This window comes from Hemicordylus capensis, chromosome 4 (genome assembly GCF_027244095.1).
Source record: "Hemicordylus capensis ecotype Gifberg chromosome 4, rHemCap1.1.pri, whole genome shotgun sequence".
Lineage (NCBI taxonomy): Eukaryota > Metazoa > Chordata > Lepidosauria > Squamata > Cordylidae > Hemicordylus > Hemicordylus capensis.
In genome coordinates, this window is record NC_069660.1 from 77,645,214 (window position 1) to 77,665,063 (window position 19,850).

The 19,850-nt window shown below is 43.4% G+C and overlaps 1 protein-coding gene across 7 annotated transcripts in view; it reads right to left on the minus strand.

Annotated features, from left to right (window-relative positions):
* Positions 1-1,340: 1,340 nt before the first annotated feature.
* MAPK14 (mitogen-activated protein kinase 14) overlaps positions 1,341-19,850 on the minus strand; it is a 50,899-nt gene continuing 32,389 nt past the window's right edge. For 6 of the 7 annotated variants that reach the window (XM_053248603.1, XM_053248604.1, XM_053248607.1 and 3 more), the window contains 4 exons: positions 16,804-16,883; positions 12,291-12,369; positions 11,588-11,761; positions 1,341-3,390 (listed from right to left, as the gene is read on the minus strand). In XM_053248603.1, coding sequence (XP_053104578.1) covers positions 3,323-3,390; positions 11,588-11,761; positions 12,291-12,369; positions 16,804-16,883 — 401 coding nt within the window. In that variant the 3' untranslated portion in view covers positions 1,341-3,322. Of the gene's footprint in view, positions 3,391-11,587; positions 11,762-12,290; positions 12,370-12,937; positions 13,018-16,803; positions 16,884-19,850 lie in introns of all 7 variants that reach the window. The other variant, XM_053248602.1, reaches the window with a different exon arrangement.

A 19,850-nucleotide genomic window follows, 5' to 3' on the forward strand; every position in this document is an offset into this window, starting at 1 on the left:
GTGAGAAATCAACCTACCTAGTCTGAGAGGAGGACTTCTCACATTTATTCCTTCATTAAAGTGATTATGAAATATCCATGTTACTATGTAACCTGGTAAAATAATGCCATGGATGATGGCATTGGTCTAGTCCATGCAGCAGAGGTATGTTTGAGAAATAGCCCAACTTTGATGAGTGTTTCACCATAAAGCTACAATCCTACTTGCAAATAGGTCCTATTCAACTAAAGTAGTTAAATCACTAGGTAGTTTACAAGCTTCCACTTGCATTATGCAGCATAAATCATTTGACTATCTGGTGCTAAACATTTGCAGTATAAATAGTAGTCTCATTCAGGGCCATAGCTAGGGGAGAGGGGGCCGTGTTCACCCCTCTCTCCAGCTGCCCCTTAGAGTGAGAGAGATAATGGAGAAAGTAGGGAGGAGTGGAGTGGGGGCCCCTCAAGAGCCCAGGTTCTTTGAACCTATTCATTCAATTATAGCTATGCCCCTGGTCTCATTAAAAAAAACCAACCAAAAAACAGCATTTTTGCCAAGTCCTGCCTTCAGAAGCTCAGTCCTCCCCTATCCTCAGCTATCCAAGTGGTTACTCTCCCTCTACCTTTTCTGTTCTGGTTTAGCTCTATTGCATCTGCCCTAGATTATTTTTTAGCCAGAGCTGCAGAGATCCAGCCAGATAAGATTTCCTCTCAAATGTACCCTTTCCACTGCCTGCTTCCCTCCCATCCCACCCCCATTGTCATGTACCTTGATTTGAGAACACAGAACATTAGATTATTCAGTTCAAAACTCTGGGCATGAGGACCTTTTCATAAAAATGAATTATGGGTGGAAAACCTTCAGATTAGCTTCTTCGTAACATGCTAACATTACAAGTATGTAATCATTGTATCTCTACTTACATGTGTGGTTTACCAATAAATCAGTTTGTAGATTCTAGAATACTTTGGTTTAAATACACAATTATTAATGAGAGAAACAGGATAATTGAGTATGTTTACAGGTACAAAAAGTATATGCTAGCTGAATGTTCAGGATTGGGAATGATTTATAACATCACACTACAGCTTCCTGTTTTATGCCAGTGGAGAATGTGCTAAACCCAATTCTGACATCTTTGGGGTTTTTTGTGAAGCCTATTTTTAGCTGACATAACTCAGCTGGGTACAAACAATCATCTTTTGGAAGGGTGGCAGCAAAGGGCACATAAAGTATTTGGAAGAAAGTAGAAGCTACACAGTGGCCAGTTATGAAAGGGATGTTTGCTGCATGATTCTGCATAATTCTCAACATAAAAACAACTTCATTTAAAAGGAGACAAATTTATGAACACCATCCCATTAAGTCTGAAAAATAGGTTTTATTTTATACCAGTGGCATTGTGCGATATCCTATATGGCATAACAAATTAGAGCAAAGTTCCTGGATATGAACAAAATTGCAGAATTCCTCTTTAAGGTGTGTACTTTCTGTCCAGAATTCAGGCAGTAAAACAGCACCACACTAATAGGGAGTACACACCACAGGGGCTCCCACACAGAATCTCCACTTTGAGATATTCCCATTCACACACAAATACCTATAAAATTTAAAATTCTTTTGTAGTATTTCTGCATGAAAATCACATGGTAGCATCTACACATAAAATGACTGATAAAAATAGTCTTCCTGTATGTTTTACAGAATATATCTACATTTCCATCTGAATACCCAGACTGTAGGTCCAGCAGAGGGAGTTGATTTTGTTTGGTCTTAAGGAGGCCTCCGAATCAGAAGCATGAAGGAGCACTGCTCTTTGAACCCCAAGCCCAAGCTTCTCTACAGAGGGTCTGACCTGAAGGGAGATCACTAGGAAGGATGGATCTGATGGCTTCATTATCCACATGCCATCTCCCCCCACCTTTTTTTGCAGCTTCTCTGTACAAAAAGGGATAAATACATAGACATCCCAGATGCATCAGAAAAAGAAAAATACTGCAAAGCTTCAATCTTTCAGAAACAGGTATAACACCATGCATGATACCTGCATTATATAAATTTCAGAAAATACTTTAAAAATAGGATCTCTGATACCCAGAATACCTGATGAACACAAAATACTTGAACTGATGCCCCCGCTCAGTTCCTCAACAGGGCAATTTCAGTGTTACGTGATTTATATAATATATGAATACAATGCACTGAATGTTGTGTTCAGGCACATGCAAACTGATAAGTGAACACATTTTTTTAAAGCCACAGAAGGAAGAACAAGGAAAGGTGCATATTCATCTGCCCCTTTTATCTAAAAAGTGCCCAGAATGTCAACAATGAGTTGAACAAGGATAGATGGATGTTGCAATTCTTTATGGCTTTGATGATACTGAATACCATGGGTTGACTTAATGCCTCAGTGCCTCCTCCAAAACACCACAAGTCAGCCTACATGCACATATAGCTACAACATGCAAAAAAACCCCACTCTATCTTAAGAGAAAGATACACAAAATGAGCAGGCAGAGCTATTGCTGGAGAATCTCAAGGTAAGGGCAAGGAAGAGAGAAATGAACAAATTAATTCATAACAGGTACACTTATTTTTTTGGAAGGCCATAGTAGTCAGACATGGATACCCTGGTAGCCCACACCTTGGAAAGCAGCAAGCTCAGAATTCCTCTTGAGAACACTAACCCAGACTCAGTTTTCAGTTGTTTAAGGCACACACTTAAAAAAAAAAATACACACCTGTTTTAGACAAGAAAAGATCCTAAAGGATAGCCAGCCAATCATAGGCCCATCCTTCCTGTTGTACAGAATACTGGAAGAGGCTTTGGGTGTAAAGCAGCCACATGGCACGGAATGAAAAGACATCCCTTTTCCTCTCTATCCTCTCACCTCAGAAAGCAGAGGGCATAGTTCAAGTAGTAGTTCAGCTTTCATTATCCAAGTCTAAATTTTTTCTTGGTAGGAGAGCCATTTAATGGCAAGAATTGTTACTGAGAATCTGAAATCTCAGCTTCCCTGCATAATGCCTGTCTCGCCCCAGAGCAGTGAAAGCTGGTTACCAACTGTGAAGGCTAAAAAGCAATCAAACAGGTCTTCAGAAGCATGTCCCAGGCTGTATACAAAAATACAAGAGAACATGCAACATGTTTACACAGTAACCGTATAAATATTTTCTTCCAAATCCTCCCCGCCCCCATTCAACACACAAACACACACACAAAAAACCCCCCACCAAGGAGAATCTTCACGGCAAGAGGCACTTGAATGTATTTGGAGAATCCCTATGAAAAAAGGGCTTTCCCCTCACAGTGATATGGGACAAGTAGAGAAACAGATTCTCAGGACTCCATCTCCTCTGGTTCAAGCGGTGGTGGCACAAAGCTAACTACTTCATCATAGGTCAGACCTGGTGGAGAAAGACAGAGACAAAGACTTTAATATAACTAGTGAGCAACTGTCATATTCCCTGCACCAAGGAATCACTCAGACAACAATTCTGAGTCATCTTTCAAAGAGAGCAAACAATACAAGGTCAAACAAGAAGTTGCTAGTGCTTCCAGATTTACACTTTGGATTCAATGATGGGCCTCAAATCTACTTTTTTTGAACAAGCTGACAGAAGGCAGTAGCAGCTGGTCAGCTCCAGATTTTCTTGGGAAAAGGAAAGGACTTACTGTGAATAGTTCTTTCTATACAATGAACTGAGGTCATCTCTAATGATGGGTTGTGTTCCTCAACTTACTCCATTAGGCAGGATGGCCTCAAGAAGATAGATCAGGTGAGAAGCTAGGTAGTCTTTATCCAGCATGCAGTGGGAGCAGGACCCTGCCATTTATGGAACTGTTGCAGCCTCCAAATAGAGGTATGTGATAGAGAAATAAGAGGTATCTGATCGGATAGATAAGAATTGAGAGAGTGACCCACTGATGAGTTGATCAATCCACAGGTGGGCAGATGACCTCCATACACTGTGTAGAAAGAACTATTCACAGTAAGTCCAATGTTTCTCCCACACACTGTAAGAAGTAATCACTAATGACAGGACATACCAGAACAGTTAAGTATGAGAGAGTGAATCAGATAACAACCAGTTGAAGCACTGTATGGCCAAAGGCAGCTTGTGAAGAGTGGAAAGTGTTTATCTTGTAGCATTCAATGAAGGGCGAGATGAAGACTAGGAGACCACTCTGCAAATCTCAGCCAGCGGGGTGTGGGATAAGAAAACGGCCGAGGTGGAGGTGCTGTGTGTAGAATGAGCCATGACGACATGTAGGACTGGAAGTGATAAGTCCTTATATGCCATAGCGATGAATGCTCTGATCCAATGTGTGAGGGTGGCCTGTGATACTTTGGAGCCCAGGGAAACAGAATGAAAAGATATAAAGAGGGAGTCTGAGCTATTAATCTCCTTAGTCCTGTGTATATATGTGCCTGTACATGCATCAAACTTGATGTGACATCAAGTTTGTGCCAGGTTTGCTCCTTTGGATGGGAAGGGATGGACAGAATTAAAGGAGGATAAGGTCCTGGAAGCTCTGCAAAGTACATTGGAAAACTAAATAGAGGGTCAGTGTCGGCTAAATGGCTTCAACTATACAAGAGCAAATGATTAAAAAACACACATTCCAATGCATTTTGATAATATATTTTTCAAGGAATATTTTCACTTGACTACTTGAGAAAGACGTGTTCTTGCTAAAGCCCTAAGCAGATTGATAAAGGTATCTATCAAAAAAGGTATTATATAATTTACTGTGGGTAGAAAAGTATGGCTGGTCTACAGGACAACTGCGTCCAGTTGGAATACGCAGAGTTCCTTTTGACTGTCCCAACTCAGAGTCTCTATGATGTTATGGCAACAATGAAGAGGACTTTGTAGGAGAGTAGCTTCAGGGATATGGAATGCAGAGGCTCAAGTGGAGCATGTGCAAGCATGTTAAGAACCTTACTGAGGTTCCAGGAGGGAAACTGATGGATTGAGGGAGGAGTGATATTTGAGGCCCTTTGTAAGAAGCAATAAGAAGTTGCTTAAGAAATAAGAAGGGAATTTGGGAGTCTGAGGTAGAGGAATGAGGACAGAGTTTAGGCCTGATGCTTGAGGGTACTGGGGCAAAGTCCCTGCTCAAGACTGGACTGTAGGAAGGCTAGTACCTGGGGTACATTTGCTGAGACAGGTTCTATGTGCTTTCTCCTTGACCAGCAGAGAAAAGCTGCCCATGTAGCCAAACAAGTATGATTGGTAAAGGGCCAGTGAGCAGTCAGGATGGTATTTTGAATGACTCTGGAGTAGCCCTTCTTTTTTAGGAGGGAGTGCTTAAACTCCATGCACAGAACTGCAGCAACCCAGGGTCTGGGTAGAGCAATGGACCCATGGACTCCTGGGCCATTAAGATGCCACTAAAATTAGTTCCACCCTTTCAAAGTAGAGCTTTGCCAGCACTTTGGTGATGAGGGCTGGGGGGAGGGAAAATATACAGTAGGCCCGGGGGGATGCAAGTGCATCCATGCCCTTTGCCAGGGGTGTGTGGAACCTTGTGAAGAATCGGGGAAGCTTGTGGTTGGCTGCTGAGGTCCACTGGGGGGCCCCAGTGTGAGACAGCAGAATATGGTGGCAGCTCCATTCTGCTGGATCTATAATCTGTTGGCTGAGGCAATTGGCTTGAATGTTGGCTGTACTGCTGAGGTGTTCCATCCTGATGGGAGAATAGGTACCATTAGGCCCAGCAGTCCCTATCCAACCCCAGCACAGCATCCCTCCAGTGGCTGTTGCTGGTGTTTATCTTGTGTTTCTTTTTAGATTGTGAGTTCTTGGGGACAGGGAGCCATCTTTATTTTTATTTCTCTATGTAAATCACTTTGGGAACTTTTGTTGCAAAGTGGTATATAAATATTCATAGCAGTAGTATTAGCAGCAGCGGTGGTGGTTAGCAATCTGGATCAAGTGCCTCCCTGATAGTTTACGTGGGATTTGGATGTTGTGTTGACCACTTTACTGAGTACATGGCAGTGCTATATGAACACCAGTAATTGGATCATGGTCACTCTGTTCGCACACAGTTCCAGACTGGATGCTGTGGCAAGGCTGACTGGTTCTACTTCCCCTGGGCAACCTGGTTGTTGCAGTGGGAACCTAGTCCTGTAGGCCGGCATCGGAGCTTATTACTCAGGGGGAGGGGTCCCTGGCTATCACTGGGGAGATCCACCACTGTAGGGATGTGGGTGGGCACAGGAACTGTCTGCTGAGAGTGTGCCATATGTGACTGGAAAGGGAGCAGTAACCACTGCAGCAGGTGAGCATGCCAATCGATGCAGGCAGTCACGGAGCCTAGTACCTGGGCAAGCAGCAGGAGATCTGCATAGGTGTTTTGCAGTAAGGAAGGCAGGATTTGGCAGATCTTGTTCCATCTGTCTGAGGGATGCAAAATGGTTGACCTGATGGTGTCAAACCATGCCCCAAGGTGTTGGAGGATTTGTGTCAGTGAGAGGCGACTGTCTCATTGACAATAAAATTGTGGTTTTGTAGTATGCATAATGTACATAGTACATTTTTCAATGCTTGGGGGCATGATAAGTGGATTAAAATATCCAAATATGCATATATGTGGAAGTCCTGGATTCAGGGGAGGGTGCACAAGAGCTCCCATAATCATGGTGATGATCCATGGTGCAGATGAGAGCCAAAAGGCAGGGCCTTGTACTGCAAGTGCCTTTGGTTGCAGCTGAACCTCAGGAACTTTCTGTGGGCTGGAGGTATTGGAATGTGAAGATAGGTGTTGGATAGATCAATGGATGCAAGGAAGTCCCTTGGTGTTATGGCTTCCTTGATGGGACATGAGGGACTCCCATGTGTAATTTCTGCTTATGAATGAAGCAGTTGAGCTGCTTGAAATCCAAGATAGCTCATCATGTTCTTTCTCTCTTGAGCACCAAGAACAAGATTGAGTTGATTCCTTGTCATAATTCTGTTGAGAGAACAGGCTTGATTGCCTAGATCTGAATCAGATGAATAGCCTGACTCTGTCTAGGTTCCTGGAGTGCAGACAGATGATGAAGTGATTGTGTGGAAAGGTAATAAGGTCTAAGGAACAGCCTTGTGTTAGTGTGTTGATGACCCACTGATTGTGTGTGGATCTGGCCCACCTTGGGATAAACTGTTGTAGTCTGCCTATACGGTAGGGATGTGCACTTACCCCTCCCTCTGCTCCTCTCCTGCCGGCATGCCTTTATTCTGAAGTTAATTGGGGCGGCAGAGTACCTCCCTGCTGCCCCATTGCCCCTGTTGTCTGGATACAACCGGAAGTATCAGCTGCGACTACACAGTGGACGTGCACACACAACGGTGCATGCAGGTGCAGCGGATACTTCCAGTTGTATTCAGGCACCAGGGAGGTACTCTGCTGCCCCAATTAAATTCCAAATAAAGGCGTGCCAGCTGAGGAAGAGGGTAAGTGCGCCCTCCCCTGCTCTTAAAGCAGCACTCCCAGCGCCATCAAACCAGAGGCCTTTCAAAATGGTTCAGAGGCCCATAAAGGGCCTCTGAACCGGTTCTGTGCATATCCCTACTACGGGGTGGTGGTGGAGTCCTGTTTATGGTTGGTTCGGGGTGCAGTGGAGGGGTCCTGCTAGTGGGATGTGGCTCTTAAACTGGTCCTTTTATTTGGGCCCCACTGAGGGTAGGCAGCCAAGTGAAAGGATAACTCCTAGGTCTAGGACAGGCCCTGGAATGATGAAAGGATGAATAGTTAGGGCAGAAGAACTTACATGTGTCTTTATGAGCTGAGGGCATGGCCTTTTTCTTATCACGGGTCTTCATCAGGACCAGCTCTAAGGAGCCCCCAAAAGGCTTGCTTCCCTTGAAAGGGGTAGAGATCTAGTTCATTTTCAATCTGAGAGCCACATGCCAGGGTTTTTTTTTTAGCCATATTGACCAGTGGACTGTCACATCAGAGGCTAGGACGCTGTAAGAGCCCTAAAGGGTTTAGTGGCTAGTGTTCACCATGAAAGCAGTGGCCTTTGCAAGCTTATTAAAGCTTTGCCAAAACTTTGTGCACCCCAGAAGAATGCAAGAAGATCCTTTGCCCCAAAGATGGAAGCTCTAGCAACGGTAGCAGAGGAGACATCTGCCTGATAGCAGCGGCCAATGCCTTGTGGGACTTAGAATTAGTGTGCCATTACTTCTGTCCTCAGGCACTTTAAGATACCTGTCCTTGTTCATGATTTGCTCAAGGACTGTTGTCACTGTACTTGTTCATGAGTGACCCAGAGACCAGGGCTGCAATGGGTACATCTATGATGGGAACAAATGGAAATCATGAAAGAATTTCTTGGGAAGGGAATCTGTATTCTTGGTAGAAGAGGGATTACTCCATTCCAAAAGAACAGTGTTGATAAATAGGTAGAAGGGGATGGCAGATTATTGGTGGGGCAGAGGGGAGAATCACTTGGACCAAGTGGTGGAAGATGTGTCCTGTGCTTTTGAAGGGGAGGAGGAAGCACTAATGGCCCTTTTTGCCTTTGCTAGGAGGATTTCCAAGTCCCCTGAAGAGGTGAGAGATGGTATTAGTTGGCTTGGCCAAATCACCTTCCTGGGACAACTCGGCTTTTTCCCTTTCTGGGGTAGTATGGCTTATTGGGACCTCTGGTTCCAGTTCTCAATAGGGATGTGCATGGAACCACGGAGGCGTGGTCCAGCACTGGGGGGAGTGTGTCTGGGGGGGGCGGTAGTAGTTAAACCCACCCACCCCGCCGCTCTTCCCCCTCCGGCGCTGGACTTTCCGAAAATGTTCCTGGGGCGGCAGAGTTCCTCCCTGACGCCCCTGCCCCCATCATTGTCTTCAGAGTTAAAGTAGAAAGAGCTGGTGCCACGCATGTGTCCTGCGCGGCGCATGCGCCACATATGTATGTGGCGCGCGCACGCCAGCGGCAAAGATGAGCACGTGCGCGCCACGAAGGGTGCATGCGTGGCTCCAGCTCTTTCTACTTTAACTCTTTGAAGACAATGACGGGGGCAGGGATGGCAGGGAGGAACTCTGCCGCCCCAAGAACGTTTTTGGAAAGTCCAGCGGGGTGTGTGTGTAAGTACTACCGCCTCCCCTTAAAGACACACACACACCCGCCACCAAACCGCCGGAATTCCAGAGGCCTTTTGTATGGCCCCGGACTGGTCTGTGCACACTCCTAGATCTGAATCAGAAATAGGAACCACCAGGGGGAGGCCCAGGTTGGAATCGCCTTTGCATTCTGGGGAGCCCACACTGGACCCAGAAGAGGAATGGTGGTGCCTCCTCCTTCTTTGAGCTTAGAAGTCTAGGCTTAGAAGTGTCCTGCTCAGATGGAGGGATCTGCCTTCATGCTGGGCTACTCTCAGGGGAAGAGCAGATTCCCACTGGCTTTTTGCTGGTGCTCCTAGGATGTGGAGTGCCCCTAAGTTGTGAAGTGGTTGGCCTGTGAGAAGGGCCCCATGGGGCTGCTGCAAACCCAGTGAAGCTGGAATTTGAGGTGGCTCCTATGGAGCTGGAGATAAGGTGGGCACTGACAAATGGACCTTCAGTTCTCTGGCCACCAAGTCCCTAACATCCTGAGGAGGGTGCAGTGTACTCACAAGATGGAAATTGCATGGCTGCTCCATAAGCAGCACTGTATGTCCCTCTGCTCATACAGGCACTGCAGCCTGCTGGACTGTTGCTGCACTTCCTTGTGGCTGCACTGGTGAGGACCTTGGGAGGGCTGGCAGGGTCTGTGCCACTGCGGGGCTTGATGCTGCCAACTGTGCTGCTATCACTATTGCTGGAGATCTGAGCTATGCAACTGCACTCCCTAGTGGCCTGCGCCTCCACAAATGGGACAAGGCTGGCAAGCTCCCTGGCAGCCTGGGCCGCAGCTGTGAGTAGCAGAGGCCTGAAGAGCATAATGGCTGGCATGCTGAGAAGCAGCATCGGGTTTAGAGGCAATACAGCTGGCAGGGAGGCTGCTGCAGCCCAGAAGCAGGGCGGCCATCTGAAGGAGTTTGCTGGGGCCATGTGGTGGCTCAGTGGAAGCTGGTTCAACAAGAGGTTTTTTGTGCCCCAGAGGGGAGCACCATGAAGCTAGCTGCCCTGAAGGAGACTGCAGAAGCTTTTTGGTAGTTTTTAGTGTAGTGGGGGCCCGACCCCTTTCAGCAGAGGCAGGCTCCTCAGAGAGGGAACCTGCAACTATGTCCTCGGCCCAGGGGCGGAGCCACCATTGGGCCAATGGGTTCAAAGAACCCAGGCCGCTGACCAATCAGGGGCCACGAGAGCGGCCTTGACATACCCCATGCGCCTAATGTCAGACGCAGGGGTGGTAGTTTAGCTCCCGAGCGGGGGCCACACGGGGGCTGCATTTGCATTTGCAGTGCCAGCCAGGAGCGGCTCATCCCTGCAAAGGCAGGGAAGAGTCGCTCCTGGCTGCCCGCTGCGAACGCAGCGCCAGCCTAACTAGCTCCTGAAGGGGCCACGCGCCCCCTTCAGGTGCTAAAAGAATGACGCTGCCTTCGCAACGCAGCCCAGGAGCGGCTCTTCCCTGAAGGGAAGAGCCGCTCCTAGGCTGTGCTGCGAAGGCAGTGCCAGCCTTAGCTTAACTGCTGAAGGGGCCACACGGCCCCTTCAGCAGTTAAACTGCAACTCCTGAACGGAGCCTCAAGGCTCCGTTCGGGAGCCAGACCACACACCCCACGTCTGACGTCAGATGCAGGGGCATGGCTAGCCCCTGCGCCTGACATCAGACGCGGGAGGCAGGGCTAGCGGGGGCGCCCGCCGCAGCTGCACATGTGCCCCCGGCGGGCTGGCCACGCCCCTGCCCCGGCCTGAGAGGAATCCGTAGGGAGGAGAGAAGAGAGTACAGGAAGGCACAGACAATAATTTTTGTTTTTGGTAGGGGAAGAAAGAAAGACTGAAAAAACAGGATCAGTCTCACCAAAATGAAGGAAGACAAGAAGCTGAAGGCCAGAGATGCAGGAGCTCGGTGTGTGTGTGTGTGGGGGGGGGGGGCTGTCTTGTTAGGAGCAAGAAAGGAATGCAACTAGAAGGGTCCTGCTCCCGCAGCTACCTAATGACAACATGGCTGGCTGCTCTCACACCTTTTTGATACACCACATAGCCTAATCCAATTGGCTGCACAATCTTATGCTGCCTACGCAATAGTTGGGATTGCCTCAATGAGGAGTCTTTTTTTAAATGGCAAAGTTGTTGCAGATTAGGAAGAACAGCACATGAAAGAAGTATGCCAGTGGATTTTGTGGGTTTTCCCTTTCCCAAAGGTGCAGCCCTGATTTGATATCAGAAATAGTTGGCAGACACTATTGGAACAATGCTATTTGTTTTAGGGGGGAAATTAGTATTGCCGAGTTGCATTTATATCCTGGCTTGCTTCCATCGTGGAATTCATCAGGTTCCCAGTCACCCATCCAGGCACTGACCAGACCAAGACCTACATCACTTCAGCAAGGTTGCTGTATCATGTGCTCTCAGACAATGCCCTGGGCATTATCACCTCCTGCCAAGTTTTGTTTGCACCTATGTGAGTCATAAGAATAATGCTGGTGAACAGCACCTGGCAAGATAGAGTTTGGCTCCCAGAAAACTTACTTTTCCATTCCTCAATATCAAGTTCTCTGCTTTCAAATGACTGATCATAGGGATCTGCAATGGGCTCATCATCCGGGTCATGATACTGAGCAAAATAGGCATGGGCTAGCGCTTCAGCAGCAGTGATTCGTTTGTCTGTGTCTAATACCAGCATCTTCTCCAGCAAGTCCACAGCTTCAGAAGACCCAGAGTGGTGGTAGGGTGGGGGTGGGAGAGAAACACAAGAGGTTAGTGCACTACAGTTCTTAAAACTATTATTTCTGAACATACCTACAAGACAACATTGTACTTACAAGAAAAGCCTACAAGAAAACAAAATTTGAAAGTAGCTCTGCACTTCATTTTAGACAGGAAATTAAGGTATTACATAAATTAGATTTTCTTCCTTCTCTTAAGCGCCCTAGGAAGCAACACTTGCAGGAAGATGCAGATGCTGCTTTTAAGCTAAACAGCTCACTGAAGAGCTAGAGAAGTTCATAGTTCATATCAGAATTTCAAAGTTCTGTTTTAGAAGCAATTTTAATATCTGAAAGATACAAAAAAATCTGTAATTATTATGCACATTTTAAGTATCTCAGAGGGAATATCGGAGTCCTCTTCACCCTCTGTGGAAAAGGTTCCACTTTGAAACAAAGATCTGAGGTATAATCCTCAAAAAAAGTCACTACTTTGTGTAAACAATTTGATTGCTATGAAATCTTACCCAGAGGATTGGCACCAATAAATACATTTTCAAAATTCATCTTCGGCATGTAAGACAAAGACTGTATATAGTTTCTTGCCTGGAAAAATAAATAAAACTTGTTGGTAAACTGTGCCTCCCAATCACCAAGATGTGATGAGCACCTGAGCCTACATTTTGCCACCTTAGATGGGAACTGAGCCTCTGTTCCCATCTAAGTTCCCTAATCAGCACATCTCTTACCTTTTCTCATCCACATATTGACAACAGTGATGGGGAAACTATTAACAAGTGTTGAAATTTGAGCTTTACAAGTTGTGCAAAATTGGAAGAGCATTATATAGCAAAGTGTACTGCAAACGAGGACAAGTCCTGGGGGACACCAGTGGCTGTTAGATGTCTTTATGCAGCTGAGCAGTAACCAATACAAATGTTTTTTACCATGTAACATGCTGAAAGAAGGTCACATGTGAACTGATCACTAAGACCTGTTGACATTTTACTCAACTTGGGTTCTCTTTCAATCTTTTTGCAACAATTTATGCAACACCTTGAGATTAGAGCTAACTATACTGCCCAAAGCTGTGTAATAACATTAAACACAAAGTCTTCCCTATTAAGGAAGAGTTTGAACTGCAGACTGCTATGCACACCATGGCAGGTCTCACCTCATGGCTGGGCATCCTGTTAATGAGATACGCAGGGGGTGTCCCCGTCAGACGCATGATCTGCTGAAGCTGGTTAATATCTTAGGTGCCTAGTCAAGGGCTTTGTTAATATTTCAACAGTGTGAACAAGACAATCAAGACAATTGCATACAAAGCATCTAGTCTGCACACCAGGCAGGAACCAGTCCGTGTGTCATACCATCTTCAAGCATAGGAATGTGGTCTAGCAAGGAAAATACCCTAAAATTAGAAATCTCTGTTAAGAATTTTCCAGCAGTGCTCTGGCTCATTGGTTATAATCAACAGGCAACCCTAACTTGCTGTTGGCCCCTTTTAGACTTAGAATCAAGAGGCCCCTTAAGGAAGGCAGTTAGTCAACTGATAGGGGTGCTAGAGAGTTGTTACTTGACACTCTTATCTGGCTTTACAAAGCTTAGCTTTCACTGTTTTGTTGCACAAGATAATGCATTTAGACTGCAGCATCTGAAACTCACTCACCATCAGTAGCTATGAATGAGTAGAGCAACATGCACTGTTAGAAAGTTATTGACACTACACAAAATTAGTATGTCAGTAAACAAAAACAGTGTTTTAAGAGCAACTAAAACAAAACAAATGTTTGCACAAGGGGCTCACACACACATTCAGTGCATAGTTGACAATTTAGCCCGATGTAGCATACTTCATGCAGCAGAACAACACTGACTGAACTTGTTATATGGGGAGGAAACACAAGAGATTTTAACCAACATGTGGCCTGCCTATGTCATGACTGTGAGCAGAACCAAATCAGGTCCTTTTACTTTTCTTAAAAAAAAAAAAAAAAAGGTTATCACAACTAGAAAAGCCTTAGAAGAGTCCGCCCTTTTCATTCCCTTTTTGGAAGAATGACATTATTTTGGCAGACTTGCAATGTTTTCCTAAGCAGAAACGCACATCGTACCGATGTAAAATCCATGCTATTGGATTGTAAATCAAATTCAAACCTTGCCCTCTACAGCATTCTCCTCTCCTTCAGGATTCCTATTTCACCAACCACCATGCACAAGGAGTGATGGACAAACAAGATTCCCAGGTAATGCACCCTCATAGGGTAATGAAGACACGTGCCTTCCCAGGAAGTGGACAAACAGGCCTTTAGATGCTCCTGACTGTGAATGGAGCTAAGTAGGAGACCACTATTATCCAAGAGGTTTTGTCCTCTCCTTATTTATCATATTTCTATACTGCCCGATATACATCTCTAGGCGGTGTACAAAATTTAATACAATATAAACAAGTAAAAAGATTAAAAATCCACAATACACAATTAGAACTTTCTCATAAAACAAGTTGTTCAAACAAATTATTAAAATTAATTTCAGTTAAAAGCCTGCAAGAACAGATACGTCTTGAGGGTCTTCCTGAAAACAACAGCGAAGGAGATGCTCTTATTTCAACAGGGAGCATATTCCAAAGCCCCAGGGCAACCACAGAGAAAGTCCAGTCTTGAGACAACTCTATGAGAGGTGGCCCTGTAATAGCCTACAGCTTAAGAAAAGACACTTATCACTAGCTTCTATACTAGTCAGTGTGGAAGGCTATATGATGCCTGAAGCAAAGGTCACAGATGCTCAGAATGGCATCTTATGACTATAACCTCTGCCCTGCCTGAGGCAGGAGTGAAATGGAGAAGAGCACAATCTACCCCTTGTTCCAGCTAGGACTTGGGACATCTCTTGTTGCCTTGAGGGCAGAAAGGCTCACCTATTCCCAAGGGTTCAGGGCAAGATGCAGTAAGTATATAAAACAGAAAATATTATCCTCTCTGTCTCTGAAAAGTATACAATTCCTTTTGAAAGGATTGAATTCCAAATTGTCTAAGAGCAAACACCACACTCTTTGGTGCTTCTTACATTTACTTACCCATCTGACAACCATCCTACATTTCACCAGAACTGTTTCCATGTTTTCCTATTTAATACTTTTAGGAAGTATTGAGGATTGCTTTTAGGAAGACCCTCAAAACACAACTGTTTTCTCAAGCATTTAACTGAAATTAATTTTAAACTGTTTGTTTTTCTCTCATGAAATTGTTTTAACTTTTTTATTCTGTGAAATTGTTTTTATTATTTGATTTCTATACTGCCCTTCCAAACATGGCTCAGGGCGGTTTATATTAAAACAAACTAAAATCAATTAACTATTAAAATCAAAAACAGTAAAAACATAAAATCATTATAAAAACAATTAAAACAGTTTTACTCTGTTTTATATTTGTTGTGTTTTAAGTAGTGTACACCGCCTAGACACACACATATCGGGTGGTATATAAACATGATAAATCAATAAATAATACAAATCCAGTGAAGACTGAATCTGATCCATATTACACATGAATTGTTAGATACCTGGTGCTAAGCTAAACAGTATCTTCATCTGCCACTTGGTCTTAACATTTGTATGAAGCTGCTTAAGGTGTCAGGCTGTTCTATCTCAGTGTGCATTGCTATGTAATTCTGAATTTTCCTTATTCAGCATTACTTTTCTGGATAAAATCTGGGCAAAATATCAGAGCAAGGCTCAATCTAGATACATAAGGATTAATAATGCAGGTCAGGAAGATGTGTTGTAGCCATACAACATCTTGAAAACTTTACTCTGATATATAAGGAGCTTATCAAGGACTGGGTAGTATTTTGGACTACTCTACACCCAAAGGAAAACTGGTCTTCTAAAACATGAGGGTTATGAAATTGCCAATACACACTTCTTCTCCTCACGAGTCAGTTTTTTCCTTCATCCTGATAAACAGCCTCTAATAGATCCCAGTAGTATGACTGAATACTGATTACACAATTCTTCTGAAGTGGGACAGCCCTGAAATTTTTGCTTTTACTTCCTGTGGCAATAAGTAAGATGCATACTGCACTGTAACTCCTGATGACTAAAAGTCTCTCAGTTCCATTATGTTCCTCCATTTATGTCCAGTATTTCAGAGGTCAGCGTTTTTATTTGATTTTCATGGCACTTGCTTCTCTTACCTGATTCTCAAGGCACAAACTCTAAATATTTTTCAGCTTCCAAATTTCAAAAAAACACTTTGCAGTTACACTGAATTACTTTTACTTTAAACTTCCTTTCTTATTTTTTGAAGAAATTGATTTCTACAGTGTCTCTAACCATAATCACTCAAGACTTCTTGTAAATCTATTTTAAATGACTTCTTACAAAAATCCATCCATGTAGAAGGATAATGTTATGTTATCCATCACAATCTGAATATACTGTCATTCTGTTTATGGAGAAAAGAACAACTGTATCACAGCTTCCATGGATATCCTTTCAGCAGTCCTAGCACGAGGTGGATTTTATGCTCTGGAGACAAAGCCAAAACATCAGCACTAGTAACAACTAAAATACACTGTGTAGCTCTGAATGTGATTCATGGTAGTTATACTAATTCTGAACACATACCACCCTCTTTAGGGCATTTCTTAGACTTCCAGACCAGGGAGAACATTCAGTAAAAGTCCCCAAAACCCAACCCTGAGAAATGCACAATCCTACTGAGCAAGTGCACACATGGAGCTATTTCCATTAGTATGTAACAGTGCACAATAGCATATAGTAAATATGCCTACTGTTTGGCTAAGCACAATATAGCCTAAAGACTAGAGGGGAAAATAAGAAACAAGCAAAATGGGAGGAACCAGCTATGGAAGAGGAAGAGAGGAGAATTCAAATGTGCTTAGGGGAACAAGTCAAAGAAAGGGGAAAAGAATCTTAATAGGGAATAGATAGAGGCAATCTACAAGGCAGCAAAGCAAAAGGCAAAAACACAAAATCCCAGAAGGGCAGACATTACAATCAAGTTTTAAACTCACAGACTCTGAAGAGATTTTCTTCAAAAGCTCAGCCCCTGGGGTTCCAACGAGTCTCAAAATGAGCTTCAACTGATCAATATCTAACGGTGGACCATAAAGGAAAATGCTGGGACAAATAAAATGAAAGAAAAAAAATCATAGCAGCAGCCCAATAAAGTTAAAAGGGGAAAAAGGTCAAACACACACCTTGATCACAATATTGTAAGCAAGACTGGTACACCCCATGTATAAAGTGTATGCCCATATATGCCCACCTAAACTCAATGTACATGTTCAAAAGATCTGGGACACTACTGCATGCTAACAATTTCTACTAACAACTGCTCATGCCACTCACATGAGCAGTGTAATGTCAGAAGGGCAAATTGATTGAAGATTGCAACTCCTCTTCCACAAACCCTTAATTTCCTGCTCATGGAAATGAGGCAACCCAGTTTTGAACAGAGTAACTGCAGCATGGAATCTAAACTTCTTCAGAATCTCAAGAATCATGGCTTCAAAGTTTTTTACCTATGTTGTGGAAACTTAAGCAGTCAAGCTTCTGCTCAGAGGATCCAAAACCAAGGAGAGCTTGGCTGGGGTTCTAAAATGGAATGGCTTAGCTTTATTTTGGCTCTACTCAGCTTTATGGCCTATTTTCACTTTGTAATATTAAAGTCTGCCCTGTTAGTCTAGTTGTTCTTCCTCCCTCCATCCCAAACCCACACCTAATTTTGGAAAACATGCACGTTCTGCAATTTGAACACAATAGTGCTTAATCTGCATAGTTAGGACTCTCTTATGATTTTTGGTTAGATCAGTAGCCATCAGTAAGTTTAAGATCTAGCAACAAAAGCAATATGGCAGAAGACTAACATGCAGAGTTGCTAGTGATCAGCAAGAACAACTGTTGCTCAGTTAAGTTAAGGAGCACCACAGCCTAATTTTAATACAGAATAAACTTTCTCAGTTACAACCTGCTTTAGATCTCCAACTGCTGGCAGCAAGCAAGACACCTAAATAGGACTGAGAATAAATGTTCTGTTTATAAACGGGGCATTAACCTGTATTACCAATTATATCAGAGAACCCATGTCATTGAATTCTTCTGGGCATTTTATTACAAGTTTCAAAATTAATTTCAAAGCATTTTTTAAATAGTTACACCAGCTTGCTTTGTACTTAAGTTAAAACAAACATAAGAGTTTGGTGTTTGTCCACTAACTTATGTCAGGTTATTTTGTAACCAAAAATTTGTGTAATATAATTGGCAAGTGTGAACCAGGAGGTCTGAATCTCACCTTCACCACAAACACATTAGGAATAGTTCTGGATGTTAATCCCTCATCTGGTATTGCCCCCAGGGTGTGATCAGGAACAAACTGAGTTCATTTGTTCCCTTCCCACACTACTCTCCATTGTTAATAACAGAATAGGAAATTTAGTTATTTGAAAGTAGGATCTTCTTGATCATTAGATACAAAAATCTAAGGCTCCTGCTTGAGTTTACACCAAAAAATTATGAAAGAGGTGTCTTTTCAGATTATTCAAGATAGCACACTATGGTACCAAATTAATCAAAGTTAGATGCATCTCTCAGTGACCCAAGGGTTAAAGTACTTTGCCTTTTCTTTACATTAGCTATATGCTGCAGTGTCATGAACTTCCTAGGGGCATCTGGTGAGCAGCTGTGGAGGTGGTGGAATGATGGACTGGGTGGATCTTGGTTCTGATCTAGCAGGGCCACTTTTATGTTATGATAGCTCATCCAGTTAAAAAGTAACAGCCAAATACTCTATCTTGAAACATTAAAGAGAGTTCTCTATACTTTAGAATTGTCAAGTGTTTCAAGAAATTTAAACAGGCATTCTAATTTTTGCTACCTGCATATACCAAGGATGCCCAAGTAAATGCCAATTATGTAACTGGGTCTTGCTTTTAAGTAAACATAGTTAAAATTAGGCTGTTATCCCAAAATAGTTGCCCAAAAAGGCATTCCTGAAAGTCAAGTGACCTTCAGCAACAGTATACAATTTGGCATGGATGGCTGTAGAGGGAATTTGCTAAAACTGGGAAGATGTCTCCCCTGAGCAACCTGTGGGGCGGGGGGCTGGCTCACGTTGTAGGTGTTGCCCATTGTTTTCAAAAGGGCAGTTTACAAAGTATCATATTGCATTCTGTTTTATTTAGCGAGCATCTAATCTTTATAACCCTATAATATCACTACTTATTTCAGAGGCCTTTCTCTGGATGCCAGAGAAGTTAAGCAGGTAGGTAAGGAACTTTTCTGTGATGGTGCTCAGATTAAGGAATTCTCTACTCAGATACAGTATGTTCATCACCATCTTTTAGGTGCCAGGTGAAGTCCAGCTTGTTCGCTTGTGCTTTAAAGATCCATTTTAAAAACGGCTTTTACCTGGTGTCTTTTATCTTGATTTTTCCTTGTTGGCTCTGTTTTGTCATTTATTTTATTGTATTTTAGTGTTATAAGCTCCCATGGGGCAGTCCTGGTGAAAGGCAAGGTATAATAATGAAATAATTATTTCCACATTAAAAATTTTGAGCCTTGGCTTCTAATCTGGAACCTGCTGAAAGGTACTTAGGGTATCCCAGATTGTATTTGAACAGAGGTTTTGCACAAAATCAAATTCTTAATCTATGGGCCATAATAGTTCTTCTTTAAAATAAGAAGTGAATGAGTTCCAACTGATTTGTTCAGCTGTAAGCTGTAACTAGTCCATATTCGTTTGTATACAATTAAAATTTCACGGCAATGGCATATAATACAACCAAAACCACGAATTCATTGGTCACAAAGCCGGCTAATGCTAAAATAGCAATTTCTGTATTGTTTGAAGATGTGTCTCTGAATGCAAGTACAGAAGTACTGTCCAAACTCCCATTTCTTTTTCTGATGTGTGTCTGCTCTTCAAGTTTGGAACACTGTTCAGTAGATCCACAAACCCTTTAAGGAAACAAGTAGAAGCTACTAGATAATGGACCCAGAAGCTACTAGATGATCTGTTAGCAGCTAACAGATATATTTCAGTTCATTTAATGTATAATTA